The sequence below is a fragment of the Pezoporus occidentalis genome, unplaced genomic scaffold (assembly GCF_034315485.1).
Source record: "Pezoporus occidentalis ecotype Australia unplaced genomic scaffold, CSIRO_AGI_Poc_V1 ctg348, whole genome shotgun sequence".
Classification (NCBI taxonomy): Eukaryota; Metazoa; Chordata; class Aves; order Psittaciformes; family Psittacidae; genus Pezoporus; species Pezoporus occidentalis.
This window is the reverse complement of record NW_026915462.1, coordinates 246,522-271,104: the sequence shown is the minus strand read 5'-3', so window position 1 is coordinate 271,104 and position 24,583 is coordinate 246,522. Positions and strand designations below refer to the sequence as shown.

Below are 24,583 nucleotides of genomic sequence, written 5' to 3'. Positions count from 1 at the left end.
GCCAGGAGATGCAGGGATATGGAGGGGCTGCGGCTCCATGGGAAGCTGGTGTTTTACTGACACATGCCAAGAAGTGGATTTTTCCTTAGGAAACAGTGGCTGGGGTGAGGGTGCTGGCAGAAAGAGGAGCCACTGTCCCCAGCCCCTGTCTCCTTCCTGAGCATGGCCCCACTGACAAGACCAGGATGAAAACGGCGGCTGCACAGATCCACCGTCTGATGCCCTCCCTGTCTGATGCATGGGGCTGATAGGACCTGCACATCAATGTCCTGCTGCTGCCCCTTGTCCCGGCCTGCCACAGAGGACCCCCATGGCCAGTGTCCCTCCTGTAGCACTGACAGGGCCAGCTCCAACAGAGCCGTAGGCCCAGGAGGCAGCTGGCAGCCATGCTCTAGCACTGGGGAAGGAGCAAGGACTCCCAACAGGACACCCAAGCACAGTGTGGCTCTCCTGACATGGAGATGGCCCTCAAGGGGCCCTTAAGGTGCTGGGGGTCCCAGGATGCAGTGGGGCAGTCACAGGATTCCCAGCTATTCCCAGGGGCTCGCTGGCCCACACAGCCCCACACCCCATCCTCAGGGTCACCAGGGACCAACATCCCCCAGCCCCACCACCCATGTGGTAACCACAGCCTCCAGCCCTGTGGCGGGGCCCATGTGCCCCCTTACCTGGGGGGCTGCGGGCAGCAGCAAGGTAGGGGCCCAGCCCGAAGAGGAGAACAGAGCCAAGGAAGGCGCTGAGCACTGCCATGGCGGGGTGAGCCACAGGATGGGTGCGAGCAGCCTCTGCGCACAGCCCACCACGCAGGGCTGCCGCTTCCGTACCCGCGCCGCTTCCTGCCCCATGGCACCGCCCCACGGGTGACTCTTGTGGGAAACACGGCTCACTCCAACAGGGCCCCAGCACCCACCACACTGGGGCCTCGCCACCCTTCCTGCCCAGGCCGCACACCTCACCCCTCGGCGCACCGCGGGCTCACGCTGCCGTGTCCCCACGGCTCATCCCACGAGCTCTGTCCCCCACGAGCAGAGTCAGCGTGGAGGTCGTGACCCACAGCCCGCCCGTGGGCATCCTGGGTTGGGCAGCGCTGGCAGTCACTGCGGCGGTGCCGGGGCAAGCGCCAAGGCACTCGCAGAAGCAGCTGCAGGAGAAGGGGACAGTTACAGGGGGCGGTCGTAGTGCTGGTGCCAGTGATGGGCAGGGACGGGGGAATGGTCACCAGCACAGCCACGGGGGTGTGCTCGGGGGCGTCGGTCGTGGTGTGGGGTGTCCGCGGTTATGGGGAGTGTCCGCGGTTATGGGGAGTGTCCGCGGCTATGGGGGGTGTCCGCGGCTATGGGGAGTGTCCGCGGCCATGGGGGGTGTCCGCGGCTATGGGGGGTATCCGGGCCTACGGGACGTCCCAGGCTTTGGGGTCGGCGGCAGCAGGGTGCTACCACGTGACCTCAGCCCGGCGCTCCACCGGCGCAGCGCCCCTCGGGCGGCTCCGTGATTCTTCGGCACTTTCCGCCTTCGCTCGGCGCAGGCTCGGGCCCTGCCCTGCGGCGCCTGGGACTTTTCGTCTTTCCTCGGCGCAGCTTCGGGCTGTTCCGGCTCCTCTCGGAGCGCTTGTGACAGCGTCGCGGCACTCGGGCTTCTCCGGCAGCGCTCGGGTCTCCCCGGCACAGGGCGCAGGCGCGGGCGGCCCCCGCGGCCCTTGTTGTGGCCGCGCCGGCGCGGGATGGCGGCCTTCGGCGTCCTCAGCTACGAGCACCGCCCGCTGAAGCGCCCGCGCCTCGGCCCGCCCGACGTGTACCCACAGGACCCCAAGCAGAAGGAGGTGCGGGGGTCCCGGGGCCGGGGGTCATGCCTGCAGCCCGCGGCAGGGCTGGGGCTGGGTGAGGAGCCCCGCGGCCGGCCCCGTGGTGGTTGGGCGAGAGCGGCCCGGGCCTGGCCCAGGGAAGCCGGGGTTCCCGTGTCCCAGCGCTCGGCAGGGGCGCTGCCTGCCGCCGGGAGCCTGGGGGAGGCCGGGATCCGCCGGGCCCTCGCCTCGCTTCGGCCCGACGCTGGCCGAGCCGCCGTGGCCGTGGGGTGCGGCGCGGCCTCGGCGGGCCCTGCTGACGGCGCTTCCCTCGCAGGACGAGCTGACTGCGCTGAACGTCAAGCAAGGCTTCAACAACCAGCCGGCGGTCTCCGGGGACGAGCACGGCAGTGCCAAAAATGTCAACTTCAACCCGGCGAAGGTAAGCACCGGGCGGGCGGTGGGGGCTCGGCAGCGCCTGGTGCCTGTGCGGGTAGGCTCCTGGGTCCTGGATAGTGCTGGGGCTCGTTCCTTCCTGGTGTCCAGGCCCAGGAGACCCTTCCCTAACTCTCTCTCCCTGTAGAGTCAAAGTTCTGCATTCTCTTGGAACTGTGTCCCACCTTTGAGAGAGTAGGTTCTTATCTTGGTCTATGTTAAACCAGCATCCAGAGTTCCTTTATTCTTATATAGTTCTTATATTCCATAATTAAAGCAGAAGGCTAGGATACTGGAAATAAGAAACTTACTGGTTTGGTTACATTATGGCCATGGTAGAAGAGAAGTAATATTTCTTGAAACCTCTGGCAATTTAAACATGGGCTTCAATACCATTTTTGTAATTTGTAATTCTGAAATCAAGATGTTGACTTCCTGGCCTCCCTGACCAGAGGACTAGTGGTGACCTGGGATGTAAGGCATCAGTAAGCACAGTATATTTGTTTTCCTTGGCTGACATCTGTCCACGAAGCCTTCTGTCTGGTTTGACAGGTGTTTATAGAGAACTGTGTTCACCTCAACTTGAGTCCCTGCTTGGTCATTTTATGAGTTGTCTAGAAACATTCCTCTCTGCAAATACAACAAAGGCAACTATGTGCTGGGTTTGTTTTTTTTTTTGTGTAGATACTGGGGAGACTGCTGGTAGGAATGATGAGATCTTTAAGCACAGAGACTAGATCTCTGACCTATGAACCTGTAATTCATCTTTTTTTTTTTCCTTTCCCCCTTCCCCTCCCCAGATCAGCTCAAATTTTAGCAGTATTATCGCAGAAAAGCTGCGGTGCAATACATTGCCTGACACAGGAAGACGGAAACCCCAGGTGAATCAGAAGGATAACTTTTGGCTGGTGACAGCACGTTCCCAGAGTGCCATAAACAACTGGTTCACAGACCTGGCTGGAACGAAGCCCCTCACTCATCTTGCTAAGAAGGTATGTCACAGGAGAGGCTGCCTGGCAGGGCAGAGTGTTTAATCTCTGCTTGTTTCTGAAATGTTTCTATATAGAAGTTTTTTATAATTTGGAGATGTTTCTTCTCTCTTCATGTCTTGAAGCTTTCAGCTTGAAGAGTATCCAGGATTTGTAGTGCACTGGCTTCGTCATCCCCACTCAGGGAACTGGTTCCTTGTCTGTTTGGAGGTTGTGCAAGCTTTTTGCTTGCATGATACGACTGATTTATTCAAAGGTTTGGCTAGTTTTTTAGAAGAGCTGCCACTGTTGCCTCTGCTCTGTTGTTTGGATTAGGGCTATTCATAGTGGGGGGGCTTGTCAGGTTCTCAAAAGCCAGTGAGAATTACTGGGCATAATCAGCTGAGTGACTTCCCAGGCTTTGGTTGCAGTGACACGTTTCTGGTTTTAAGTTGAGAAGTGTATGTGTATAATAGCTTGGTCTCAGCCAGGCCACAGCATTTCTGTGCCCTAGCACCCAGGGCTAGATAGTTCCCTGACAGCAGTGAATTCTGTGGAATATGAAAGAAGATAGAAGGGTCTTACTCTGCATTGTATGAGGCCTGGTAGCAGTGGGAGCTGATTGTCAGGGTGGGCCTGTAAATAAGGAACTGAGGAATTGGGTATGTATTGAGTAAAAACATAACTTCCAGTTGTGAAACGGTAGCATAAGTAGCTTAGAAGCTGGAGCTTGGTCCTCAGTGTTCTGAGTCACTCTGGGGGGAAAATAATCAGATTTTCACAGAATCCGTCTCTTTGTAAACTTAGTCCTTGTGTCTGTCTGTGCATGCTGGCTGTCAATTTTCTGAGGTCACTTTGAAAGCTTGAACCTTTTGAGGCCCTCCCCAGGTTTCTGCAATGGGCTCCATCAGTTTTCCTGGACTTAGACATGGAAGCAGTGACTCTGTAGCCAAGTAGTCTGTCTGTGTGTCTCTGGGGCATCAGAATGGTTGGGAAGAATATAAGAAACACAGCAAGTAAGTGATTGAAGCATTGGTAATTCAGGTAGTGGGAGACTTGGAGCTAGCTCTCAAATGGACACATTCCCTGTGAATTTGTCTCATTCCTCTGTGAACACGGGCATACTTTTGCTCTCCATAATACTGTGTGTAAGTGAGCCCCACAACTGTGCTGTTTCTTGTGATGTGTTACTGCTTCCTGGTTTATAGATCTTCAGTGTGATGATTTCACTGGTATTCTCCCCCAAATTGTATCTTGAATTTTGACTCTTGGCTTTATGAATCCCTTCGTACTATAATACTCAAATTCCCTGTTTCTCTCAATCTTTTTGTGATGTTACAAGACTTTTATAACCGCTTTGAAGAGTTCTGTCTTCAGTCTTTGGAGTAGATACTGTGTGTTTCTGACTCAGTTCTTAGTCTGTATCTTTTGTAGTTTTTTTATATCACCTCTGGAGGATACCCTCAAAGCTGTTTTCAGGATTCGGGGTGTGAATTTACAGTAATGTAATTGTGTTTTCTGTTTTCTTTCAGTTTGTTTTGTTTCTGTTTATACTGAAATGTGGATCTGGTACTTTCTGACCAGAGGTGAATTTTTGCGGTGTTTTGAGATGCAGAGCAACACTACCTTTTTCACAGCTTGCAGCACGAGCAGTGTGTGTAGTTGCTTTGGAATAGTTCCTGTCTCTGTCCCTGGTTGCAGTTCTTCTCAATTCTGTTACAGGTGCCAATCTTTAGCAAGAAGGAAGAGGTCTTTGGTTATTTGGCGAAATACACTGTTCCAGTAATGAGAGCAGCTTGGCTCATCAAAATGACTTGTGCTTATTATGCTGCTATCACAGAAACCAAGGTGAAAAAGCGTCATGTCATTGATCCCTTCATTGGTAAGCATTGGTTTTGTCCATAGCAGATGTTTTCTTCTCAGCCTGGTGTTGAATAGTAAGAGGTGGCCTGGGATTCCGTATATGCTTGTTTCCTGCTGATAAGTCCTAGTGCTCTGACATGAAGAACTAAAACAACAGGGCCCACCTGTGAAAGTACACTGTTGAACAATAAGTCTTAGCAGCCACAAATACTTCCTGAAAGCCTACCTCTTCGTTCTCCCCATTAAGTTCTGCTGTGTCTTTCTACTGTACAATCTGTTGGTTTTTTTTTTACCTTACAAAGACTGTAAATGATAATTGAGCAATGACTGATTAGCTTCTTCTCAAGTGAGTAAGTACGTTTCCCACAGAATTCTGGTGTGTTACTCCCTCCCTGTTGATTTAGCCTCACTGGATCCCATATCTAACATCTTTTGCATCCTGGCCTCCCCCAGATTACATGGTCTAGGAGGGCTCCCCTGGCTGTTTTCTGGTTTCATAGAATCCCAGACTGATTTGTGTTGGAAGGGACCTTAAAGCTCATCCGGTTCCACTTCCTGTGTCTTTCCCACAGGCAGGGACACCTTCCACTAGAGCAGCTTGCTCCAAGCCCCTGTGTCCCACCTGGCCTTGAGCACTGCCAGGGATGGGGCAGCCACAGCTTCTCTGGGCACCCTGTGCCAGTGCCTCAACACCCTCCCATGGAAGAGCTTCTGCCTAAGAGCTCATCTCAGTCTCCCCTCGGGCAGGTTAAAGCCATTCCCCTTGGCCTGTCCCTACAGGCCTTTGTCCAAAGCCCCTCTCAAGGTTTCCTGGAGCCCGTTTAGGCACTGGAGGTGCTCTAAGGTCTCCCCCTGGGCTGAACCAGCCCAGCTCTCTCAGCTTGGATGAGGAATATTTCTTCCCAACTTTTCTGGTACAAAGTAACCATGCTCCCTAAACATGGAAGTTTTTCCCCTTGTTTCCTATTTCTTTGGATGCTTTTTCTTCCATACCACCCCCAGGCCACAAGCAAGCTTAATATTGTGTCACTTAGTATTCTTTCTTTGTCTTTCTGTCCTTTTCAAATGACAGGAACACTTTGTGTTTCTTCCTGTGCACCAGCCTGGTTCTTTCCTGCTTCTGTTTACCACAACACTCATTGCTGACTTGTTTTCCCCCTCTCCAGAATGGACACAGATCATCACCAAGTACCTGTCAGAGCAGCTGCAGAAAATCGCAGAGTTCTATAGGCAGCTCCCGGGGCAAGGATGTGGTTCACCATCTGGGCCAGTGCCCCAAGAGGTGGAACAAGCTTTGAAGCAGTGGGACTACAATGAAAAACTAGCTATGTTTATGTTCCAGGTGAGGCACTGAAGGGGGCTCCTGTGTGTGCAGCACAAGAAGGCTAGGGGAGGTGGTACAAAGTGACTTATTTTTGCAGAATATTCTATTTCTATGAATAGACTTGTAGAACTGGAGGTAGTTTTGAGCTCAGTAGTAGAAAAGGGGTAGTACAGAACTGTGCAAACTTCTAGAGTGATTTCCACTGCTAAAAGCAAGCAGCTGCTGTTTCTCTGCCTTTCTGTCATGTTGCTTCAGCTTTTGTTTTGCTCTGCCTATATCTGTGTGCAGGATGGCATGCTGGACCGGCATGAATTCCTGACGTGGGTCCTTGAATGCTTTGAGAAGATACGGTCAGGAGAAGATGAATTTCTGAAAATGCTCCTGCCGCTGCTGCTGCGGGTGAGAAATACGTACTTGGTGCTGACTTCCGCTGTTGTCTCTCCCCTTCCTGTCGCCTAAGGCAGGATGAGCTGTTTTGCACAGAGAACACTAGGGTGTGTCCCTCTGAGCATCCTTCTTAGAATCATAGAATCTTGGAATGGTTTGTGTTGGAAGACACTTTAAAGCTCCTCCAGCTCCAACCCCTGCAACGGGCAGGGACACCTGCCACTGGAGCAGCTTGCTCCAAGCCCCTGTGTCCAACCTGGCCTTGAGCACTGCCAGGGATGGGGCAGCCACAGCTTCTCTGGGCACCCTGTGCCAGCGCCTCAGCACCCTCACAGGGAACAGTTTCTGCCTAAGAGCTCATCTCAGTCTCCCCTCTGGCAGGTTCAAGCCATTCCCCTTGGCCTGTCCCTACAGGCCCTTGTCCCAGGCCCCTCAGTTTCCTGCAGCCCCTTTAGGCACTGGAGCTGCTCTGAGGTTTCCCCTTCAGGAGCCTTCTCTTCTCCAGGCTGACCCAGCCCAGCTCTCTCAGCCTGGCTCCAGAGCAGAGCTGCTCCAGGCTTTGCAGCATCTGTTTGTGGTGGTTTTTTTTTTTCCTTTTTAATATAATATAAAGGGCTCACCATTTATTCCTTTCAGATATTACAAGAAAGCTTCCACAGCTCTACAGTTTGTTTGGTGGGTTTTTTGTTGTGGGTTTTTTTTTTTTGGTTTTGTTTTTGTTTGTTTTTTTCTTAGAAAATTGCAAATTGAGTATTTTGGCCATTAAAAAAATTACATAGAAAGCCAGCATTGCCTCACATTTTACAGCTGCAGGCCCCCTCCCTCCACCCTACACCCCCAGAGTCACCTCTTGGAAGCAGAATTAAACACAGTGGACTTTCAAGGCAAGAGTAGAATGTTGTACAGCACTAACCAGGTTAGCTCCTAAACCATCCATTTCTGTAGAGAGCACAAAATACTTCAAATGAAGTCAGAACCAGGAATGTAAAATGGGTGAAGAAAAAGGATCCATTGAACAGTTGCTGGGCTTCAGGGGTAGCTGGGAGCCACAGCGATCCTTGCTTATGGAAGGAGACCTTTTACTCCTGCTGTCTTCTGTTTCTTTCTCCTTTCTCCTGTTTCCCTGCCCTGGACTTGGTAATCTCTGCGCCTGTCGCAGCTGTGATAGTTGGACTGGCTGTTCACCAGTTCATGACAACTGTTTCTTTTTTTCTTTCCTGTTGCAACACTTTATAGGCAGACCTTTGGAACTGGTGTGGGTACATTTTGATACATGAAAGTTATTCCCATAGAGCATTTAAAAGGCTTTTCTGATGCTTAGTAGCCAGTGGGCAATACATGATGTTTAATGAGTTCTCTGTAAAAACGGACTGTCGTTCGACGGCAGTGCCACACAGTATTTGCTTTGGACAGTCAAGGGTTTCTCTTGTGTTGCTTGTAACAAGGATTTTTCCCTCTTTACTCTTCTCCTGCAGTACTCTGGAGAGTTTGTGCAGTCTGCATACCTGTCCAGACGTTTGGCCTACTTCTGCACCCGCAGGCTTGCTATGCAGCTGGATGGTGCTGGTGGGCACCCACCCCACATCCTGTCTGCCCAGACAGGAAATACTCTTCCTTCAACTCCCACCCCTCAGCCAGCTGCAGGGAATCCTCCTCCCAGCCCTTTCAGTGACTTGCTGCTGTGCCCCCAGCACCGGCCAGTGGTTTATGGGCTCAGCTGCATCCTCCAGGTAGGTTTGAGGAGTGGCTGGTGATGCTGGCATCAATAGGGAGAGTTTAGGTCTGAGTCAGCAACTTCCTGAGTACAGAAATATCAAACCATGGTTGTCTGAGGGTGGGTCTTTGCTGAGGTGTTACAGAGCTTTTGTACCAATCATAAGTGCTATAGCAATGCCCTTGACTGACTTGCATGAGAAAAATGGGTTGGAGTAGAGTCTTTTGCTCTATTCACAGGTGCCCCAGATAGCTGGGAAAGCTTTGCTGAAGAGGGGATGAGAAAGAAAGGGTTGTTTCACCTGGAGGACATCAGTAACAGGTTGTCATCTCAGGAAAGAAATTATGTCAAAAATGAAAGAGTGTTTTGTAATTTTGTGAGCTCTTAAAAACAAACAGCCCTTGTTATGGGTTAAGCCTAGCCGGTAACTCAGAACCACACAGCTGCCTGCTCACTTCCCATCTTCTTCCCCCTAACTCACAGAGGGATTGGGAGGAGCTCAGCTGTTTGGGTTTTTTCTAGTTTGTGTGTGATAAAACATGTCTTCTTAAATACACAAATACTTTGTTTGGGAAGCTTTAGGAAAAATATATGAGTGTATACACCTCAAAGATGTGGCTGATTTGGGGTTTGAACACAACCTGATGAACAACTTCAAGTTGGTTAATGATGGTCTGATCTTTTTTGCTATGTTTTAGAAGAGTTCTTCTGATAGAAAATCTACAGATCTGATCTGCAGATAGTAGATAAGGCTAAGGCAGAATAAGACTTAGAGGCTGGAAGCTGGAGCTGGGTAAAGTCAGGCTGGAAACACGCATTTCTAACAGTGTACATCATTAACCTCTGCTCAGGTGTTCTCCAGATATGGTGAATTCTTTCATTTGAGTGTTTAAAACAACCTTGGTTGTCCATTTTAATGTCTGGTTCCTTGTGAGCCAGAAGCTGTAGGGGTGTTTCCTTGGGATTGTTCAGTGAAGTTTTATGTGTTTGTCTGGGTGTACAAGGTCACAAAAGAATGAAAATACATTTATGATAGTGTTGTTATTAGAATCATTACTATAATCATACTTGTGATCATTAAATAATACATTATAAAGTGTTTGGGTTTGTTGACTCATGTTTCTTCTCACGCTTTACTCTTGATGAGGGCTGTAAGCCACTAGTGTAAATGCTTCTTCTGGACCATGAGGGTTGGGGTTGTGCATTGGCTGTGTGAGTTATAGAAAATAAGTTCTGTTTAGGAGCAGCAGGGAGCTCTGCAGCCATGTGTACTGCGTTTGGATAATGTGGAATTCTGGTCTTGGCTTCCTAAGCATACCTAGGGCAAGAAATTCAATGCAGCAGAAATAGTAGTTTTTTCTTTTCTACTCTAATATGGTCTTTAGCCCAAACACTTTGAGAGCTTAAACACTCACCTCTACTTCCCCCGAATAGTAAATATTTATGCAGGATAATGAGTGTCTGGGTGTGGGATAAAGGAGTGGTTATTTCTGTAGAAAGTACTTGAACTTCATTGGTTTTGACCTTTCAACCATACTGACTTTTCTGTCTGCTGCAGAGTATAATTTTGTGTTGCCCAAGTGCCCTTGTGTGGCATTACTCACTGACTGATAGCAGGATAAAGACTGGCTCCCCATTGGACCACCTGCCCATAGCCCCATCCAACTTGCCCATGCCAGGAGGAAATTCAGCCTTTACACAGCAGGTGAGCAGCCTTCAAGAAAGGGGGCTCTTGTTGGCCCAAGGTAATAGCTGTATCTTAGCTCTTTCAGGATTTTCTTTTCATGTTGTGTGATAAGCAGAGCTGGATGTGCTGTCTCGCTCACAAGGAATTAATTGCTCCCATTCTGCTATAAGCAAGACGGTGATGCCCTTGGAAGATGGGCAGAATCTAACCTTGAGTAGAATTGCTGTCTTGCTCTTTGTTTTCTGATAATTTTGTACCCAGTACTTGTAAAACATCTTTTTGTATCTTTACACAAGTGCATTGCTTCCAGGTTCGGGCAAAGCTGCGTGAGATTGAGCAGCAGATAAAGGAGCGTGGCCAGGCTGTGGAGGTTCGCTGGTCATTTGACAAGTGCCAAGAAACCACAGCAGGTAACTTGCTGTAGGTTAAAGTTTCTTTCCCTGTGTTTCATGTGTTACCCTGAGAAACTTCCTGTCTGGCTGTTTTCTTTGTGTTTTTCCTGTGTGCTTCTGTTGGTGTTTACTGTCAGCAGTGGGTGAAACACAAATGGCTCTTTTTCTTTCCAGTGCAAAATCTTGCTCAGGTCCTTTTCCCCAGGTATAAAGAGTTCCTGTTACTGGAAGCTGGGAATATGGATCAGAGAACTATACTTTTGTATACATGCCATGTTCAGATGCTTTCCCCTAACATCAGCTGTTAGCTTCTGTGAGAGTCAGGATACTAAGCTTGCTATCCCTGCCTGACTGGTACAGCTTTCCTTAGGCAGCCTCCCGAGCTTACGGAAACCTTTGCTCCAGAGTGTGTCGTACCAGTTGCCAAGTAGGCATTCTCTTCTCTGTCCTCTTCTAGGTTTCACTATTGGTCGTGTCTTGCACACTTTAGAAGTTCTGGACAGCCACAGCTTTGAGAGATCTGACTTCAGCAACTCTTTGGATTCCTTGTATAACAGGATATTTGGGCTGGGTCCAACCAAAGACAGTCATGAGGTGCCTTGGGACTTTGCTGCTGGGTTTGATCTTCCATGTGGCTATGTTCCTTTTTCTGTTCCATGGTTACTGTCCTGTATCTGCAGAGCTGACCAGGCGGTGGCATTTGGCTAGGAGATGCGGTCTCCATTGAAAAAGATTTTGCACAGCCTTAAGTTAGGGAGGTACTAAAGTGAGAAAGGGGAGTCCATGCTCTAGGAAGTCTGCACTAATAAATATGTGTAAGCTTGAGAGAATCTACGCAGCCGTTAGAGGAGGTCTCCTGATGGAGGACATGAGTCCACATAGCACATTAATGATAAGGACATATTATGTGTCTGAGAGAAGTAAATGCTAGCCTGGTCAGATTTTGGGCTGGCAGCTGCTTCCTGGCAGTCAGAGTTCACAGTTCAAGTTCCTTTTAGCCTAGCACTTACATGTGGGACCATAGTGCTAGCAATACTGTATTGGGTCCTGGCCTTGAGCTCAGGAATGATAGTTTACATGCTCCCTATACTGCTCGAAGCTGTTTTTCACTCTGTGCTGAGATTAACACTCCATAGATGTCCTGCCCGAAGAGATGATTTTCTGAAGCAGTGCCACCCTGAGATTTGTCAAGGGCTGTGGATCACCTCATGCTGCAAAGTGGAGTCAAAGCAGAGATGTCAAAGCTTTAGCTTGGCATCTGTCCTCCAGGAATGTAGCGGTCTTCTGGCTGTGCTCTACTAGGAGTAGACTCACTGTTATATCCAGCCTGAGGCCTTAGGACTGCTCACCTCTTCTGCTTGGCTCAGGTTCTCACTGCAGTGCTTGTATCTCAACAGATCTCCCCTGATGACGATGCAGTGGTGGCCTTGCTGTGCGAGTGGGCTGTCAGCTATAAGCGCTCTGGGCGCCACAGGGCTATGGTTGTGGCCAAACTCCTGGAGAAGCGTCAAGCAGAGATAGAAGCTGAGGTATGCCCTTATACCTGGAAAGGTAGCAGTGATGAGAAGAGGAGAAGTTACACAACTATTATTATCTACCTTTCACCAAAAAGAAAGGCTTTTCAGCACCTCTTAATGCTGGTGCTGTTAATTATGGCATTTGCTCCATCTAACTCAAAGTAGATCATAAATGAGCCTGTGGGATGGTGTGTATCCCATTTCTTGATTGCATTTGAAGACAGGTGATTGCAGTGCAGAAGTATTGGCATACTTGGAGACTGAAGTGGCTCACAGAAGCCTTTGTGGTGACTTTCCTATAAGTGCAAGATAGGAGAAGTCTCTTGAAACTTCTTTTGGGGGTTTGTGGATAGTGACTTTCTCCTCTGGGACAGCTTGCAGTACTTTTTTTCTGTTTCCACAGAGATGTGGGGACTCTGAAGTTGTGGATGAGAAGGGCTCCATCTCCTCAGGCTCTCTCTCAGCAGCCAGCGCTCCTGTCTTTCAGGATGTCCTTATGCAATTCCTTGACACTCAAGCTCCTATGTTAAGTATGTAATAAAACTTCTAGTTTTCCCTCTCCTGCAGACTTTGTGTGCTCTTCTCTTGTGTGTAGGTCTTGAATGTACTTTAATCTCTTTCTGGCTTTCTCGTGATCCAGAGCATACCTTGGAGAGGGAAGGAAAGCATCCTGGAGGGCCAGGTGACAGAAAGATAACGCAGAAGCCCTTCTGTTAACAGAGCATTGGCTGAGAATAAATGAGTGCAGCCTAACTTGGAATTAATTCAGGCTGAGAACTAGAGTGAGGTTTCTAACTAGTAAGTGGCAAAGCTCTGGAATGGAATGGAAGTACTCTCAGTGGAAGTACTGAAACAGGTTAAGGGGGACAGGATACTATCAACTCTTAATGATGCTGGTTTGTACACCCAGAAATGGCACTTCCAGGCTGAAGTCCTATGCATCTGGCCTGAGGGATTAACTGGAGAGCTTCTGACTTAACTTAACTGCTATCTGTTGAAACTGAACTTTCTGCTTTTAGTCCCTGCTGTAATCTCACAACTGTGTATCAGTCGCTATGTTGAGATCTCTGGAAATGCTTTCTCTAGTCCTAGGTTAGGTGGCTGCTGTTGCTTAGCATTGCAGAAGACTTCTGATAGCCCTGACTGTCTGTGCTGTCCTTTTCAGCTGATCCTGGGAAGGAAAATGAGAAGGTGGAGTTCTTTAACCTGGTGCTCCTGTTCTGTGAGTTAATCCGTCACGATGTTTTCTCTCACAACATCTACATGTGCACACTCATCTCCCGGGGTGACCTTGCTATGGATTCTCATGGGCCTCGCCCGCCCTCACCCTTTGATGACCCTGCTGAGGAGCATGACAGGAAGGAGACAGAAGGAAACAGTGGCATCAAGCTAGAGGTGAAAGCACAAGCATCATGGCCCTCCTCAACATGACCCTGTGTTGTGCTTGCCTGGTTTTACTAGCTTTGCAGCCTCTTTGCTGTTATCTATTGGAGGATGTACAAGTGACTCATGCTTCTCCTTTCCCCAGCCTATTCCTTTAGCATTTCAGTTTCAAAAGTAGAAAGCTATGTCCTAAGTGGCTGGAAAGGGCCTGCACAATGTAAAGGGGTAGACAGGAAAATCTTGCACTGCTCAGAGCAGAGCAGGTGCTGTGTGAGGCCTGTCCATGATGTTTGCAGTGTGTTAAGCTTCAGCTTGGGTTGAAGCCCCATGAGTGTGTTGGCATATTGCTGTCACTGTCCAAGTGACAGCAATACGCCAACTGTTAAATAAGTGTTGTTCCTTTAAAGTGCTGTGTTAAATAAATATTCTCCTGTTTCCTGGTACGTCACCAGGTTCTAAAGCTGCTCTGTTTCTTCCCAGGACACAGGTCTTTCTGAGCCCATTGACATTGACCACAACTCCAGCATGCTTTTTGATGACATGGAGAAAACAGACTTTTCGGTATGTTTCTGCATTTTCTGCCTGCTATTCAGTAAGTAGGTCAGTATGTGGTAGTCAGGGCCAGCAGGTGCCTCGCTTTTGTGCGTTTCCTCTCTGTTGTAGAGCCAGAGAAGTGACGGGGTTGTTCCGGTGTGCTGGAGGTGTCAAGGTTGTACCAGTGTGCCCAAGGCTCTGTCCAACCTGACTTTGAACACTGCCAGGGATGGAGCATTTACCAGTTCTTTGGGCAGCCTGTTCCAGTGCCTGACCACCCTCACAGGGAAGAACTTCTTCCTTACCTCCAACCTGAACTTCCCCTTTCTAAGTCTGAACCCATCACCCGTTGTCCTGTCTCTGCAGTCCCTGATGAAGATCATGGTTGCAGAATGTTTTGAAGCATTTAACAATAAAAATAACTTGTGGTGGTTGAAAAATCCCCAAGTACCTTCATTCCTCTAGCCATTTCTGGCCTTCCAAGATATGTTAGGCAGGTGTGATGTACAGAGCTGTGGCTTTTCTGTGGTTTTCCCAGGGTCCTTGCTTGTTCTATAGAGGTGGTTCCCAAAATATGAAGTCATAGTTACTTATACCCCATTGTTTTTAACTTGGTATGCAACATGGAGCAGAAGCAGAAATGGGAATAGTGTCTTAGCACATTGCCTTGGTCATTGCCCTAAGAACTGGATATTTCTTCAACCCTCTCTCTTCCTGCTCCTTTTTAGACCTGAGTAGGTGTACCTTCCTTCAGCAGTCTTCACTGTTGCATGACTATGTTCCCTAACTACCTTTTCTTGTTGTTATGTCTCCCTAGATGTTTTCTCCTCCAATGCATTGTGAATCTAAAGCCAGCCCTTCCCCTGAGAAACCAGATCCTGAAAAGGAAGCAAAGCCTCTGCTGAAGGATAAGTCTGTGGAAGGAATGTTAGCATCCCTGTATGACCAGCCTCGGCACATCCAGTATGCAACACACTTTCCTATTCCTCAGGTACGAGACCTGCTCATAATCCCTCCCCTGTTGCTGCCTTGTGCTCTGTTCACGAGGCTGCTAGGTTTCCCTGCAGTACTGCTGTGGGTGGGTAAGGAGCAGTTATGCTTTCCTGCACTGCCGCAGGAGGTGTGCTACTTAAGATGTCTCCTTGCTTATACCCAGAACAACTTCCAAGATGAAGCTTTCTTCTTCCTTTGAGAGATGAAGATGTAAACCAAGATGAAAGCATTCAGGCTTGTAGTTGCTAATGCAGTTGCCTTTTCTGGTTCTCTAGGAGGAATCATGCAGTCACGAGTGTAACCAACGGCTGGTAGTTCTTTTTGGAGTTGGAAAGCAACGGGATGATGCTCGGCATACGATCAAGAAAATAACCAAAGACATTCTAAAAGTCTTAAATAGAAAGAGCACTGCAGAGACAGGTTAGTAGAGTCTGAGCCTCTGAAGTGGAAGCATCTTTCCAGTTGAGTTGTCTCCTTTGGGTTGCAGTGAAAGGATTTTATATAATCTACAGTGCCTGGTAAACTCGGTCAGTCACTGAGAGTCTGGAATGGTGCTCTGTTCCCAGACATACTAACCAGCAAGTGAGATGATTGGTTTCCTGCTGACAATATCTGTTTATTAAACCACTTTTCTTCAGCAGAGCAGTAAGTCATGTCTGTTCAGAGTGAGACCCTAGCCAAAGGTTCCTCCTTTTCAGATTTTCTTTAGTCTTCCATTTAGATGCTTGCACAAGAAGTAAAGAGGACTTTGCCTATGCATATTCAGCAGAGTTAAATGTAGCATGCCATTATGCTTGGGGCACATACTAAATACACTGGATGGGAAATTTGGATAGCTGTGTCAGGACCCATAGAAAGCCTCTGACTTTCATTGGCTGAGAATCTGGCTACAATTTTTTCTTTTGTCTTTTGGTCTGGTTCTTGAAAGGTAACTTGAAATGTGATAGAAAGATGATTCTTTCAAAGAGATGGGGTGCTCTAACAGAGAACTTTGGAGGCTGAACTTCTCCAATACAGAACATCTGTCCTCAGGGAATTAGTGAATGTCTAAATGGAGAGAAAGTATTTTTGCCTCCAAAGAGTACCATCACCTGCCACTTGGGATACATTAGATATTAACCTTCCTGTCATTCTCAGGTTAGGAGTTCCTTCCTCAGCAGTTTATTATTTTGAATTCAGGATAGTCCTTATCAGCCTAAGGTGTGGGACTCGGGCTTTTTGGCTATGCTGCATGGCAGGGGCTGATCTTGCTAAGGGACTGACAGGTGCTAATGGCTGATGTCTAGTCCTCCTCTGATGAGAAAGGTCACCTAATACTGTTTTCTGGTCCTCCCAACTTTGGTAGGTGGAGAGGAAGGCCAGAAGAGGAAAAAGAGCAAGCCAGAAGCATTCCCAACAGCTGAAGATATCTTTGCAAAGTTCCAGCACCTTTCTCACTTTGATCAGCACCAAGTCACATCTCAGGTATGAAATTTACAGGACTGCTGTCCTTCTTGGGCTCTGACTGTGTTCCTTCACGTTACTTAGAGCAGCTCCCTGGAGGGAAAGGGAGATGGGCCTGCTGAGTGACTTCTTCACGGGGAGACTGTGTGTTTTCTTGCACTTGCAGGTATCTCGCAATGTCTTGGAACAGATAACCAGCTTTGCCTTGGGAATGTCATACCACCTGCCTCTGGTACAGCATGTGCAGTTCATATTTGACTTGATGGAGTATTCACTCAATATCAGTGGTCTCATCGACTTTGCCATCCAGGTAAGCCAGTGTCCTTAAATGCTTTCTGGGTCAGGGCTCATCAGCCTGAAAGACAGCAGATCTGTGCAGCAATAGATTGACTTCTGGACCTGTTGGTGACCCTCTGACCTGTGTCATGTCCTTGCAGTGCTCCTGGGCTACAGCTGTTAAGCATAGGTTGTGGCAGGTAGTCTTACATGTTGTTTTCTGAGGATTATTCTTCCAGAGGTTTCAGGGTTGTCTCCAAAGGACTTGCATTGCATCTCTGTCCCTGGCTGCAGCAAGGCCCAGTGCTGAGTGAGAAGGCAGCTGTCTGCCTCCAGCAGCTCTCCCACCTCGCTGCCCTGGCAGGATCCTTGGCACATGGCAGCGCAGGCTGCCTTCTGGATCCTGCTAAAATCCTGTCGCTGTTTCTGCAGCCTGTGCCAGGTGTCTCGAAGCCTTGCTATGGTTGCTGATGGAATTAAGGCTGTTAGCCTTAAAAAGGGATCTTGATAGAGACTTACTCAGCGTAGAAGTACCAAACAATCTTCCGGCTACTATCTGTGGCCATATCCCAATCGCTCCCTGATACCCTCGCACTGACAGCCCTTGGTACTGTCTGAGTGAGACATTGCTCAAGTATGGCATGCCAACTGTTTTGGGGTACATCTCTAGACACAGAGTGCCTGCCGGTCCCTTTCCTGGCAGGTCCTATAGGCTGGTGTGGTGTGCTTGCTCCATTTCTGACCATACCTTACCCCTGTGGCTGTTGAAGGGTTTTTCTGTCATTGAGTGCAGTTGCTGAATGAACTGAGCGTGGTGGAGGCAGAACTGCTGTTGAAATCCTCCGACCTTGTTGGCAGCTACACTACCAGCTTGTGCCTGTGCATCGTGGCTGTGCTGCGACACTACCACTCCTGCCTTATATTGAACCAGGACCAGATGGCTCAAGTCTTTGAAGGGTAAGGGAATCTTCCCCTCACTGTGTGGAAGGAAGCAGTGTATCTTCTGGTGGCTTGTAAGGGGCAGGGATATATCTGTATCCTTCCTAAATGGCAGCATCTTTGTGTCTGGAAGTTCAGCTCATGGAATTTGTGGGGAGCAGGATATGTTGCCCATTGAGTGCTGCTGTGAGGTCAGGAAGATATCTGTGTAATGAGGTTACTCCTTCAGATTTTCTGCTTGTGTCCCTGCAGCAGTTATTTTTGTTTCTATGCAGTCTGTGCGGGGTGGTGAAACATGGCATGAACCGCTCAGATGGCTCCTCAGCAGAGCGCTGTATCTTGGCCTATCTCTATGACCTGTATACCTCCTGCAGTCACCTCAAAAGTAAATTTGGGGAGCTCTTTAGGTGAGTATGAGCCAGGTGGGATGCAGTGGGTGCTGACCAGTGTAGAACCTTGGATTAAGCTTTGCTTGTACTCTTGTTTGATGGGGTTATCCTTGAGATCCTCTCAATGGGGAGCTGAAGTATCAGCTGTTTCACAGGCAGTATTGTCAAATATGTTTTAGTACATTGCCTTCAGTAGTCCTCTGTACCTCCACAGGTCTTTTCTTACCCCACTCCTAAAGCATAGAAGTAGAAAGGTCAGTTCCTACCAAACTGATGACCGAGCAGTAAGTGAGTGTGTGCTGTGGCTGCAGATGCATTGGAGTTCTTTGAAAGAGTTCATCATGCATACAGAAAGGAGAAACCTCATCTTAGTCTGACTGAATTCCTAAAAGTTGTTCAGCAAGACTTTAGAGTAAATGGCCACAGATGAAAAGGAATATCCTCTAGCAGGCAGCCAGTAGGTTAGAGATGAAGCAAAGGAATGGGAAGAAGTTAATAGTTTGAGGGTGATCCCTTCCTGAGGAGTCCTGAGGACTTTGCTAGTGCTTATGCTGTTCTCCTTATTGGAAATTGTATGATTGGCTACATCAAAACTTTTCATGTAACTGTTATTCAGCATGTAGCAAGAGAGGGTGGCTGCAGGTTGTTGTAGTAGGGCACAGTGATGGTGACAAGGTGATAAACTGGCAGATGAAGTTAAGCGTAAAATAATTGCACATAGGATTGTCCTTGACCCCTTCTAAACTCTGTAGGTATGGATATATGCTACTGTCTGAGCTTTAACCGATACAGAATTGAGAGTATCAGAGTGTTCAGTAACAGTCAAAAATGCAAATTTAATATTAGGTACTGTTTGGAAAGCAACAGAGATCAGATCAGAGAGCATCATTAGATCACCGAGTCATGGTACACCATGACTTGTGGTTTGGGGCAATAGACTCCAAAAAGCTTGAAATGAAGTTAGGCCCAAAGGAGGATGGATATATGACCAGAAGTTTGGAAGGACTTACTTATGAGGAACTGAATCTCTTCCCCGCATAAGAGGAGATCAAGGGGAATGATAGAAGTTCGTAAATTCCTGTTGATACGGAAAATAAACTGGATGTTCATTTTTTATAATATAAGCACAAAAAGCAATGAAGGGAAAATAACAAATGGTAAGTTCAGAACAAAAGAATAAACTTCATAGTTCTCATAGTTATCATGGAACTCATTCCATGTCGTGAATGTAAAAAATTTATGGGATTCTAAAAGTAGGTGGGCAAATTTTCACGAAGATCTGTTGAGGAGGGCATTATCTTTAATTCTGAGCATCTGTGAGCCCTAGATTGCAGCAGGGTGGTGAAGGAAGCTGGAGCAGTATTGCCATGTGCCTGCCTTGCTCTTAAACTCTTTGGGCATCAGCTGCTCTGACACCAGGGGCTGAGCTAGGTGTTTCCCCAGTCTGAACTGTAATAGCCATTCCTATGCTACGTTCATCCAGTCCACAGGTAACTTCCAGGTGCTTCTGCAACAAAAGACCCGCTTCACTCTTCTGGCTGAGGCTTTGTTGGTACACAGTGATCTTGAGTTTCCCATGTTCTTGCCCAGGGAGGACTTGTCTTTCACAGGGTTGCTTTACTTATCAGAGTTCAATAGAAGCTTATGTTTTTGTATTCCTAATCTTTCCTGTCCTGTTTAGTGACTTCTGCTCCAAGGTGAAGAACACAATCTACTGCAATGTTGAGCCATCTGACTCCAACATGCTATGGGAGCCAGAGTTCATGATTGACACTATTGAAAATCCATCTGCTCATAACTTTACATACACCAACCTGGGCAAGAGCCTCAATGAAAACCCAGCTAACCGCTACAGTTTTGTCTGTAATGCACTTATGCACGTGTGTGTGGGACATCACGACCCAGACAGGTGAGAGGCAGAACTTGCACGGTTCTATTGAGATAGTAAAATCTGTAGGTGAGGATAAGAAAGCCAGTAGCCATTCCTTGGCTATCTTGGGGTGTGAGGAAGAAGGAGCAAAGGCTGGGGTCCCTTAGAGAATCACTGACCTGATGGCATGCATGAGCAGCAAAGTTGACCCTCTGTTTTTCATTGTTTGTTTACCAGGGTGAACGACATTGCTATCCTGTGTGCTGAGCTAACTGGCTACTGCAAGTCTCTAAGCGCTGAGTGGCTGGGTGTGCTCAAAGCTTTGTGCTGTTCCTCCAATAATGGGACCTGTGGCTTCAATGATCTCCTCTGCAATGTTGATGCAAGTGCAAACATTCAAAAGGGGAAAAGGAATTGAAGCAGAAGTGGAGGGATCCCGTGGGAGAAGGCAGAAATGAACAAGGGATGGAGACTTTGTCTTCTGAGGACAGGGGAAAGGCTTTGAAAACCAGGGCTACCTTTTGGTGTTATACCTTTTGCAGCCTGGGCTGCTCATGGACATTGACCTGGGGTTATGGGTCCTTCTGCCCCCCAGCTCCTAGGCAGGCTGAGGAATTGCTGACAGAGGGAATGAGGTAGAAGTTGTTGTGATCACTCGCTGGTATCCTCTCTTCCAGGTCAGTGACTTATCTTTCCATGATTCCTTGGCCACCTTTGTTGCCATTCTCATTGCCCGGCAGTGCTTACTGCTGGAGGACCTGATTCGTTGTGCTGCTATCCCCTCACTCCTCAATGCTGGTAAGTGCATCCCTGCAGAAAACTGGTCTTTAGTCTCAGTTCTGGCCTGTGCTTGAAGGGTACGTTGTGATCTCCATAGTTGTGAAACATGACTCCAATATTTCTTTTGTAGGATGGTACTTAAGAATTGTGCTTTTTGCTTTAGAGAGTTTCTGGCCTTTTGGTTTCTATCAAAAACTGGTTGTGCTGAGGTTTTTCAGTGTCTTGTTCTCTGGAGTTTTTTGTGCAAGCTGAAATAAGCACAGAGAGGTGTGATCAGCCACACTCTCTGACCAGCGTACTCGGCTGTGAACTCCAGTAGTAATCCTCCCACTGCTGATGTGGTTCAGTTTAGCATTTTGGGTAGAGCAGCCAGCTGACCAGCTGGGCCTACAGCACCTGAGTTACTCTGCCTTTACTCTGCCTTCCTAGCTTTGCCCAGGGGTTTGCAATACTCAGACTCTGACAGGGTGAAGTTGGGAAGATGGAGCAAGCAGAATGCAGTGCATGTCATTTGGGATAATACTGATTGATTTGCTCACTTGCATGTTAATTGCTGCACATGCTCCATATTTGTAAATGCAACTGTCTGCTTCAGGGCAGTGCACTGTGAATAGCTTTTGGATTGAGAGTCAGTGTTCCAGTGCTTAAGAAATCTCAGTGGACTGTTCTCTTTACATAGCCTGCAGTGAACAAGACTCGGAACCAGGAGCACGCCTCACCTGCCGGATCTTACTCCATCTGTTTAAGACTCCACAGCTGAACCCATGCCAGCAGGATGGCAGTAAGTGAATGGAAGTAGAACCTTTCTTTATTGTGAAAGTACTGAGGCTCTTGCACCCCAAGAAAAGAAATACTGGTCCTATGATTAGAGATCATAACCTGCTTGCTTTCAATAAAGCAGGCAAAGCCTGATAAACTACTTTCTGCAGAGAACAAAGAAGAATATCCTTCCATTTATGTCATTCCATGGTATCCAGGCATGTTGGGGAAGAGGAGGTCTTGGAGGCAGGAAACCAGCCAGTAGAGGTGGCCTTGCTGTCACTAAACCATTAGAGTAGTGATCACTTCTTTTTTGTCTTGAGCTTTGTATAGCTTCTTAACTTGGTGCCAGAAGCTGCTATTTTACAGCGCTCCCTTTTTGTCTGGAAACAGTCCAGGAAGCTCTGGTTTTGGCTCCTCGTCAGTATCCTGATAGCTCAGATCTCAAAACCCAGCCTGTAATCCAGTTAGGGTAGTGTTTGAACTTGAATTTGTGCCACAGGCACTGCTCCCCATTTGGCTATCATGGTTTAGTTTCATGATTGGCACTATGCTTCATGAAACTTAGTTCAATGGACCCCATGTTAAAGTTTGGAAAAGGACTTGCCTCTGAGCTGGATTCTGAGGTATTGGCTAGCATATAATTCAGGCAGCTCTGGATTACTCTCTTGCTGGGTATTGCCCTTCCTCATTGTCCTCTTTGCAGACAAACCCACGGTGGGAATTCGCTCTTCCTGTGACCGTCACTTACTGGCAGCTTCCCAGAACCGGATTGTGGATGGAGCGGTCTTTGCAGTGCTGAAGGCTGTCTTTGTTCTGGGTGTGTACCTGTGTTAGCCGGAACCTCTCAGGTTTTTTAGGGGGTGGGAGAAAGGCACTGTATTTCATGCATTTGGCTGTATAGGCCAGAGGAGATCTGTTTTGGTGGATATGTGGCTTGTCTGAAGCCCTTTGGTTGAGCTGTAAATGTGCTTCATATCAGTTAGCTGCAGAGACAGTTTTTAAAAGCTCAAGATACCTTGTGGGTCAGTCTGGGTTTAGCATTGGTGGTTAAGTGACACTTGTGCTTTTCTTGCAGGAGATGCAGAACTGAAAGGCTCTGGCTTTTCCCACCTTGGAGGTGTTGATGATCTCATGGATGATGAACTGGGTGCCAGGAAGGCCGGTGGTCGGGTAGTAACTGTAGAAACAGCTAGCTTGGATATTTATGCCAAGTATGTACTAAGGAGTATATGTCAACAGGTGAGTCTGTCCCATCTCTAGATTTGTCCTTTCCCCTTCTGCAGTGAGATACATCCCATATGATTGGATTTGGCAGGTATTTATGTGGAGAAGCTTCTGCCACGTGATGGTGCAAAGGATTGCTCACTATTAGCAAAAAACAGAGGGACAAGCAGTTGTCCAGAATTGGGTGTTGCAGTATGCAAGGACTGCACATCCCCTTTGCTTTGGCAACAGCACAGGGCTCATGTACAAGGGGAATGCTGGGAGTGGTTTGCTGAGATGTCTGCTGGAGTCAAAGAAGATAAGACAGTTTGTTGAAATCATAAATGGTGCCTTTCAGAATGCAGCTGAAGTGTTGCTTGCAGCTAGACTGTTAATGTATCCCTGGACTTTGCAGTGCCCTGTTTAGTTAATTAAAGGAACAACAACAAAAATCTTTTGCTTAGCCTAATCTGACAGTATCAGTGTTTCTGTTCCTCTGTGGAAAACTGACATTTGAGGAACTGAAACCTGGCTAATAAGGTACTTGGTTGCAGAATGGAGCGGCTGTATGAAAATGGGTGTTGCAGGTTGTCCTTGGTTGCAAATTTATTTTGTCAACAGGAAAGATGCAGAGTTACAATTTAAAACCTATATTCTGTATTACTAATGTCTAAACACAACACATTAGTGCTGTGTTGTCCTTGTGCTTTGTGACGGTGTTGTTCATTAATTGGCTAGCTATATAGCAGTGTCCCAGCCCACCAAAGAAGATTTGGAGCCACCTATTTATGGGCATAAATTCAACATACTTGGTGTTACTGAAAAGCGGCTTTCAGCGTTGGCAGTGATAGATACTTGCTGGTCCCAGTCTTGCAGGAAGGACTCATAGTAGGTAGAAAGAGAGTGTGTTTGTACACGAGGGAAGAGCAGTATCAGGTATCATTATTCATACCAACTGTTGGCGGGACTGGTTATGTAGAAGTGAGCATTACAATATGCAGCAGCAAGTACCACCAAATCATGCCAGAGCTGCAGGGTTCCTACAGCTGGAAAGGGCTGGTAAAATGATGCATTTAATATTACCACCTCCAGTGTGACCAGTGGATGCTGCAGGACTCACACTATCAATTCTGGAATGTCTAGCATGATTTAAACCATGGCTTGTGATTTCTGAAGCTCAGAAAATGCTGTATCACATATTCAGGTGTATATTTTGGAATAGACTTCATCATGAGGGGGTGCAGAAAAGGTTTCTTAGGTGCAAATGATTATGACTCAGTTGCTGCTCTGCCCTTAGCCCTGTTTAAAAGAAGAAGCATAATTGTGACTGGCCTTTTGAAAAGGTTAGTTTCATAGAGCTGTGATAAACCACCACGGGAACCAAGAGGGAGGCTTGAGTCAAAGGTGCTAACTCGAATCTGGCAATTGGAATGGTGGGGTTGTCCATAGTGCTCGGAGACTGTGTTCATAGTGCTCTCCTGGGAAGAGACGGATGAGCGGCCTTTTCAGTACTATAAAACTTACAGAGGTGCCTGTTTTGTAAAGAAATACTGCAGAGAGAGCCTAGAGATCCCTCAGTGTTGAAGATGGTAGTTGATTATGCCAATAAAGTGGATTAGAGATGAAGTCTGAATCCTTGCAGGAAGCTGAACAAGTGACATAAAAGGTCTTCCCAAGGATATGCATATTATGTAGGTGAGGAAGAGAAGTTTCAAGGGGTTATGGTGTAGCAACACTAAAGGAAGAAATACAGTAGGCATTGGATATGCAATAGGTCATGTGTACTGCAAAGTGGAGACTTCATCTGGGATGAAGCTGAAGTTCTGGGCTGTGGATTCACAAAGATCTGAAACCAGAGATTTAGCCTTTTCAGTCTTTGTGCTCTACTTAGTGCTTAGCATGCTGGCTGCTGCTGAGAGGGGCTGTTCCCAACTTTCTAGGCTT

General features: G+C 47.6%; 1 protein-coding gene across 2 annotated transcripts in view; it reads left to right on the top strand.

Moving 5' to 3' along the window:
* The first annotated feature begins 1,482 nt into the window (after positions 1-1,482).
* Positions 1,483-24,583, top strand: part of MED12 (mediator complex subunit 12) — a 36,322-nt gene continuing 13,221 nt past the window's right edge. Inside the window, exons 1-26 of one of the 2 annotated variants that reach the window (XM_062630114.1) lie at positions 1,483-1,819; positions 2,118-2,222; positions 3,016-3,207; positions 4,906-5,065; positions 6,213-6,388; positions 6,659-6,769; positions 8,233-8,487; positions 10,030-10,176; positions 10,469-10,568; positions 11,008-11,144; positions 11,948-12,079; positions 12,471-12,597; positions 13,233-13,462; positions 13,931-14,011; positions 14,802-14,975; positions 15,253-15,397; positions 16,323-16,441; positions 16,587-16,730; positions 17,490-17,653; positions 17,911-18,042; positions 19,706-19,933; positions 20,132-20,276; positions 20,572-20,692; positions 21,354-21,455; positions 22,140-22,253; positions 22,512-22,675. In XM_062630114.1, coding sequence (XP_062486098.1) covers positions 1,721-1,819; positions 2,118-2,222; positions 3,016-3,207; positions 4,906-5,065; positions 6,213-6,388; positions 6,659-6,769; positions 8,233-8,487; positions 10,030-10,176; positions 10,469-10,568; positions 11,008-11,144; positions 11,948-12,079; positions 12,471-12,597; positions 13,233-13,462; positions 13,931-14,011; positions 14,802-14,975; positions 15,253-15,397; positions 16,323-16,441; positions 16,587-16,730; positions 17,490-17,653; positions 17,911-18,042; positions 19,706-19,933; positions 20,132-20,276; positions 20,572-20,692; positions 21,354-21,455; positions 22,140-22,253; positions 22,512-22,675 — 3,804 coding nt within the window. In that variant the 5' untranslated portion in view covers positions 1,483-1,720. The remainder of the gene's footprint in view (positions 1,820-2,117; positions 2,223-3,015; positions 3,208-4,905; positions 5,066-6,212; positions 6,389-6,658; positions 6,770-8,232; positions 8,488-10,029; positions 10,177-10,468; positions 10,569-11,007; positions 11,145-11,947; positions 12,080-12,470; positions 12,598-13,232; positions 13,463-13,930; positions 14,012-14,801; positions 14,976-15,252; positions 15,398-16,322; positions 16,442-16,586; positions 16,731-17,489; positions 17,654-17,910; positions 18,043-19,705; positions 19,934-20,131; positions 20,277-20,571; positions 20,693-21,353; positions 21,456-22,139; positions 22,254-22,511; positions 22,676-24,583) is intronic. The other variant, XM_062630113.1, reaches the window with a different exon arrangement.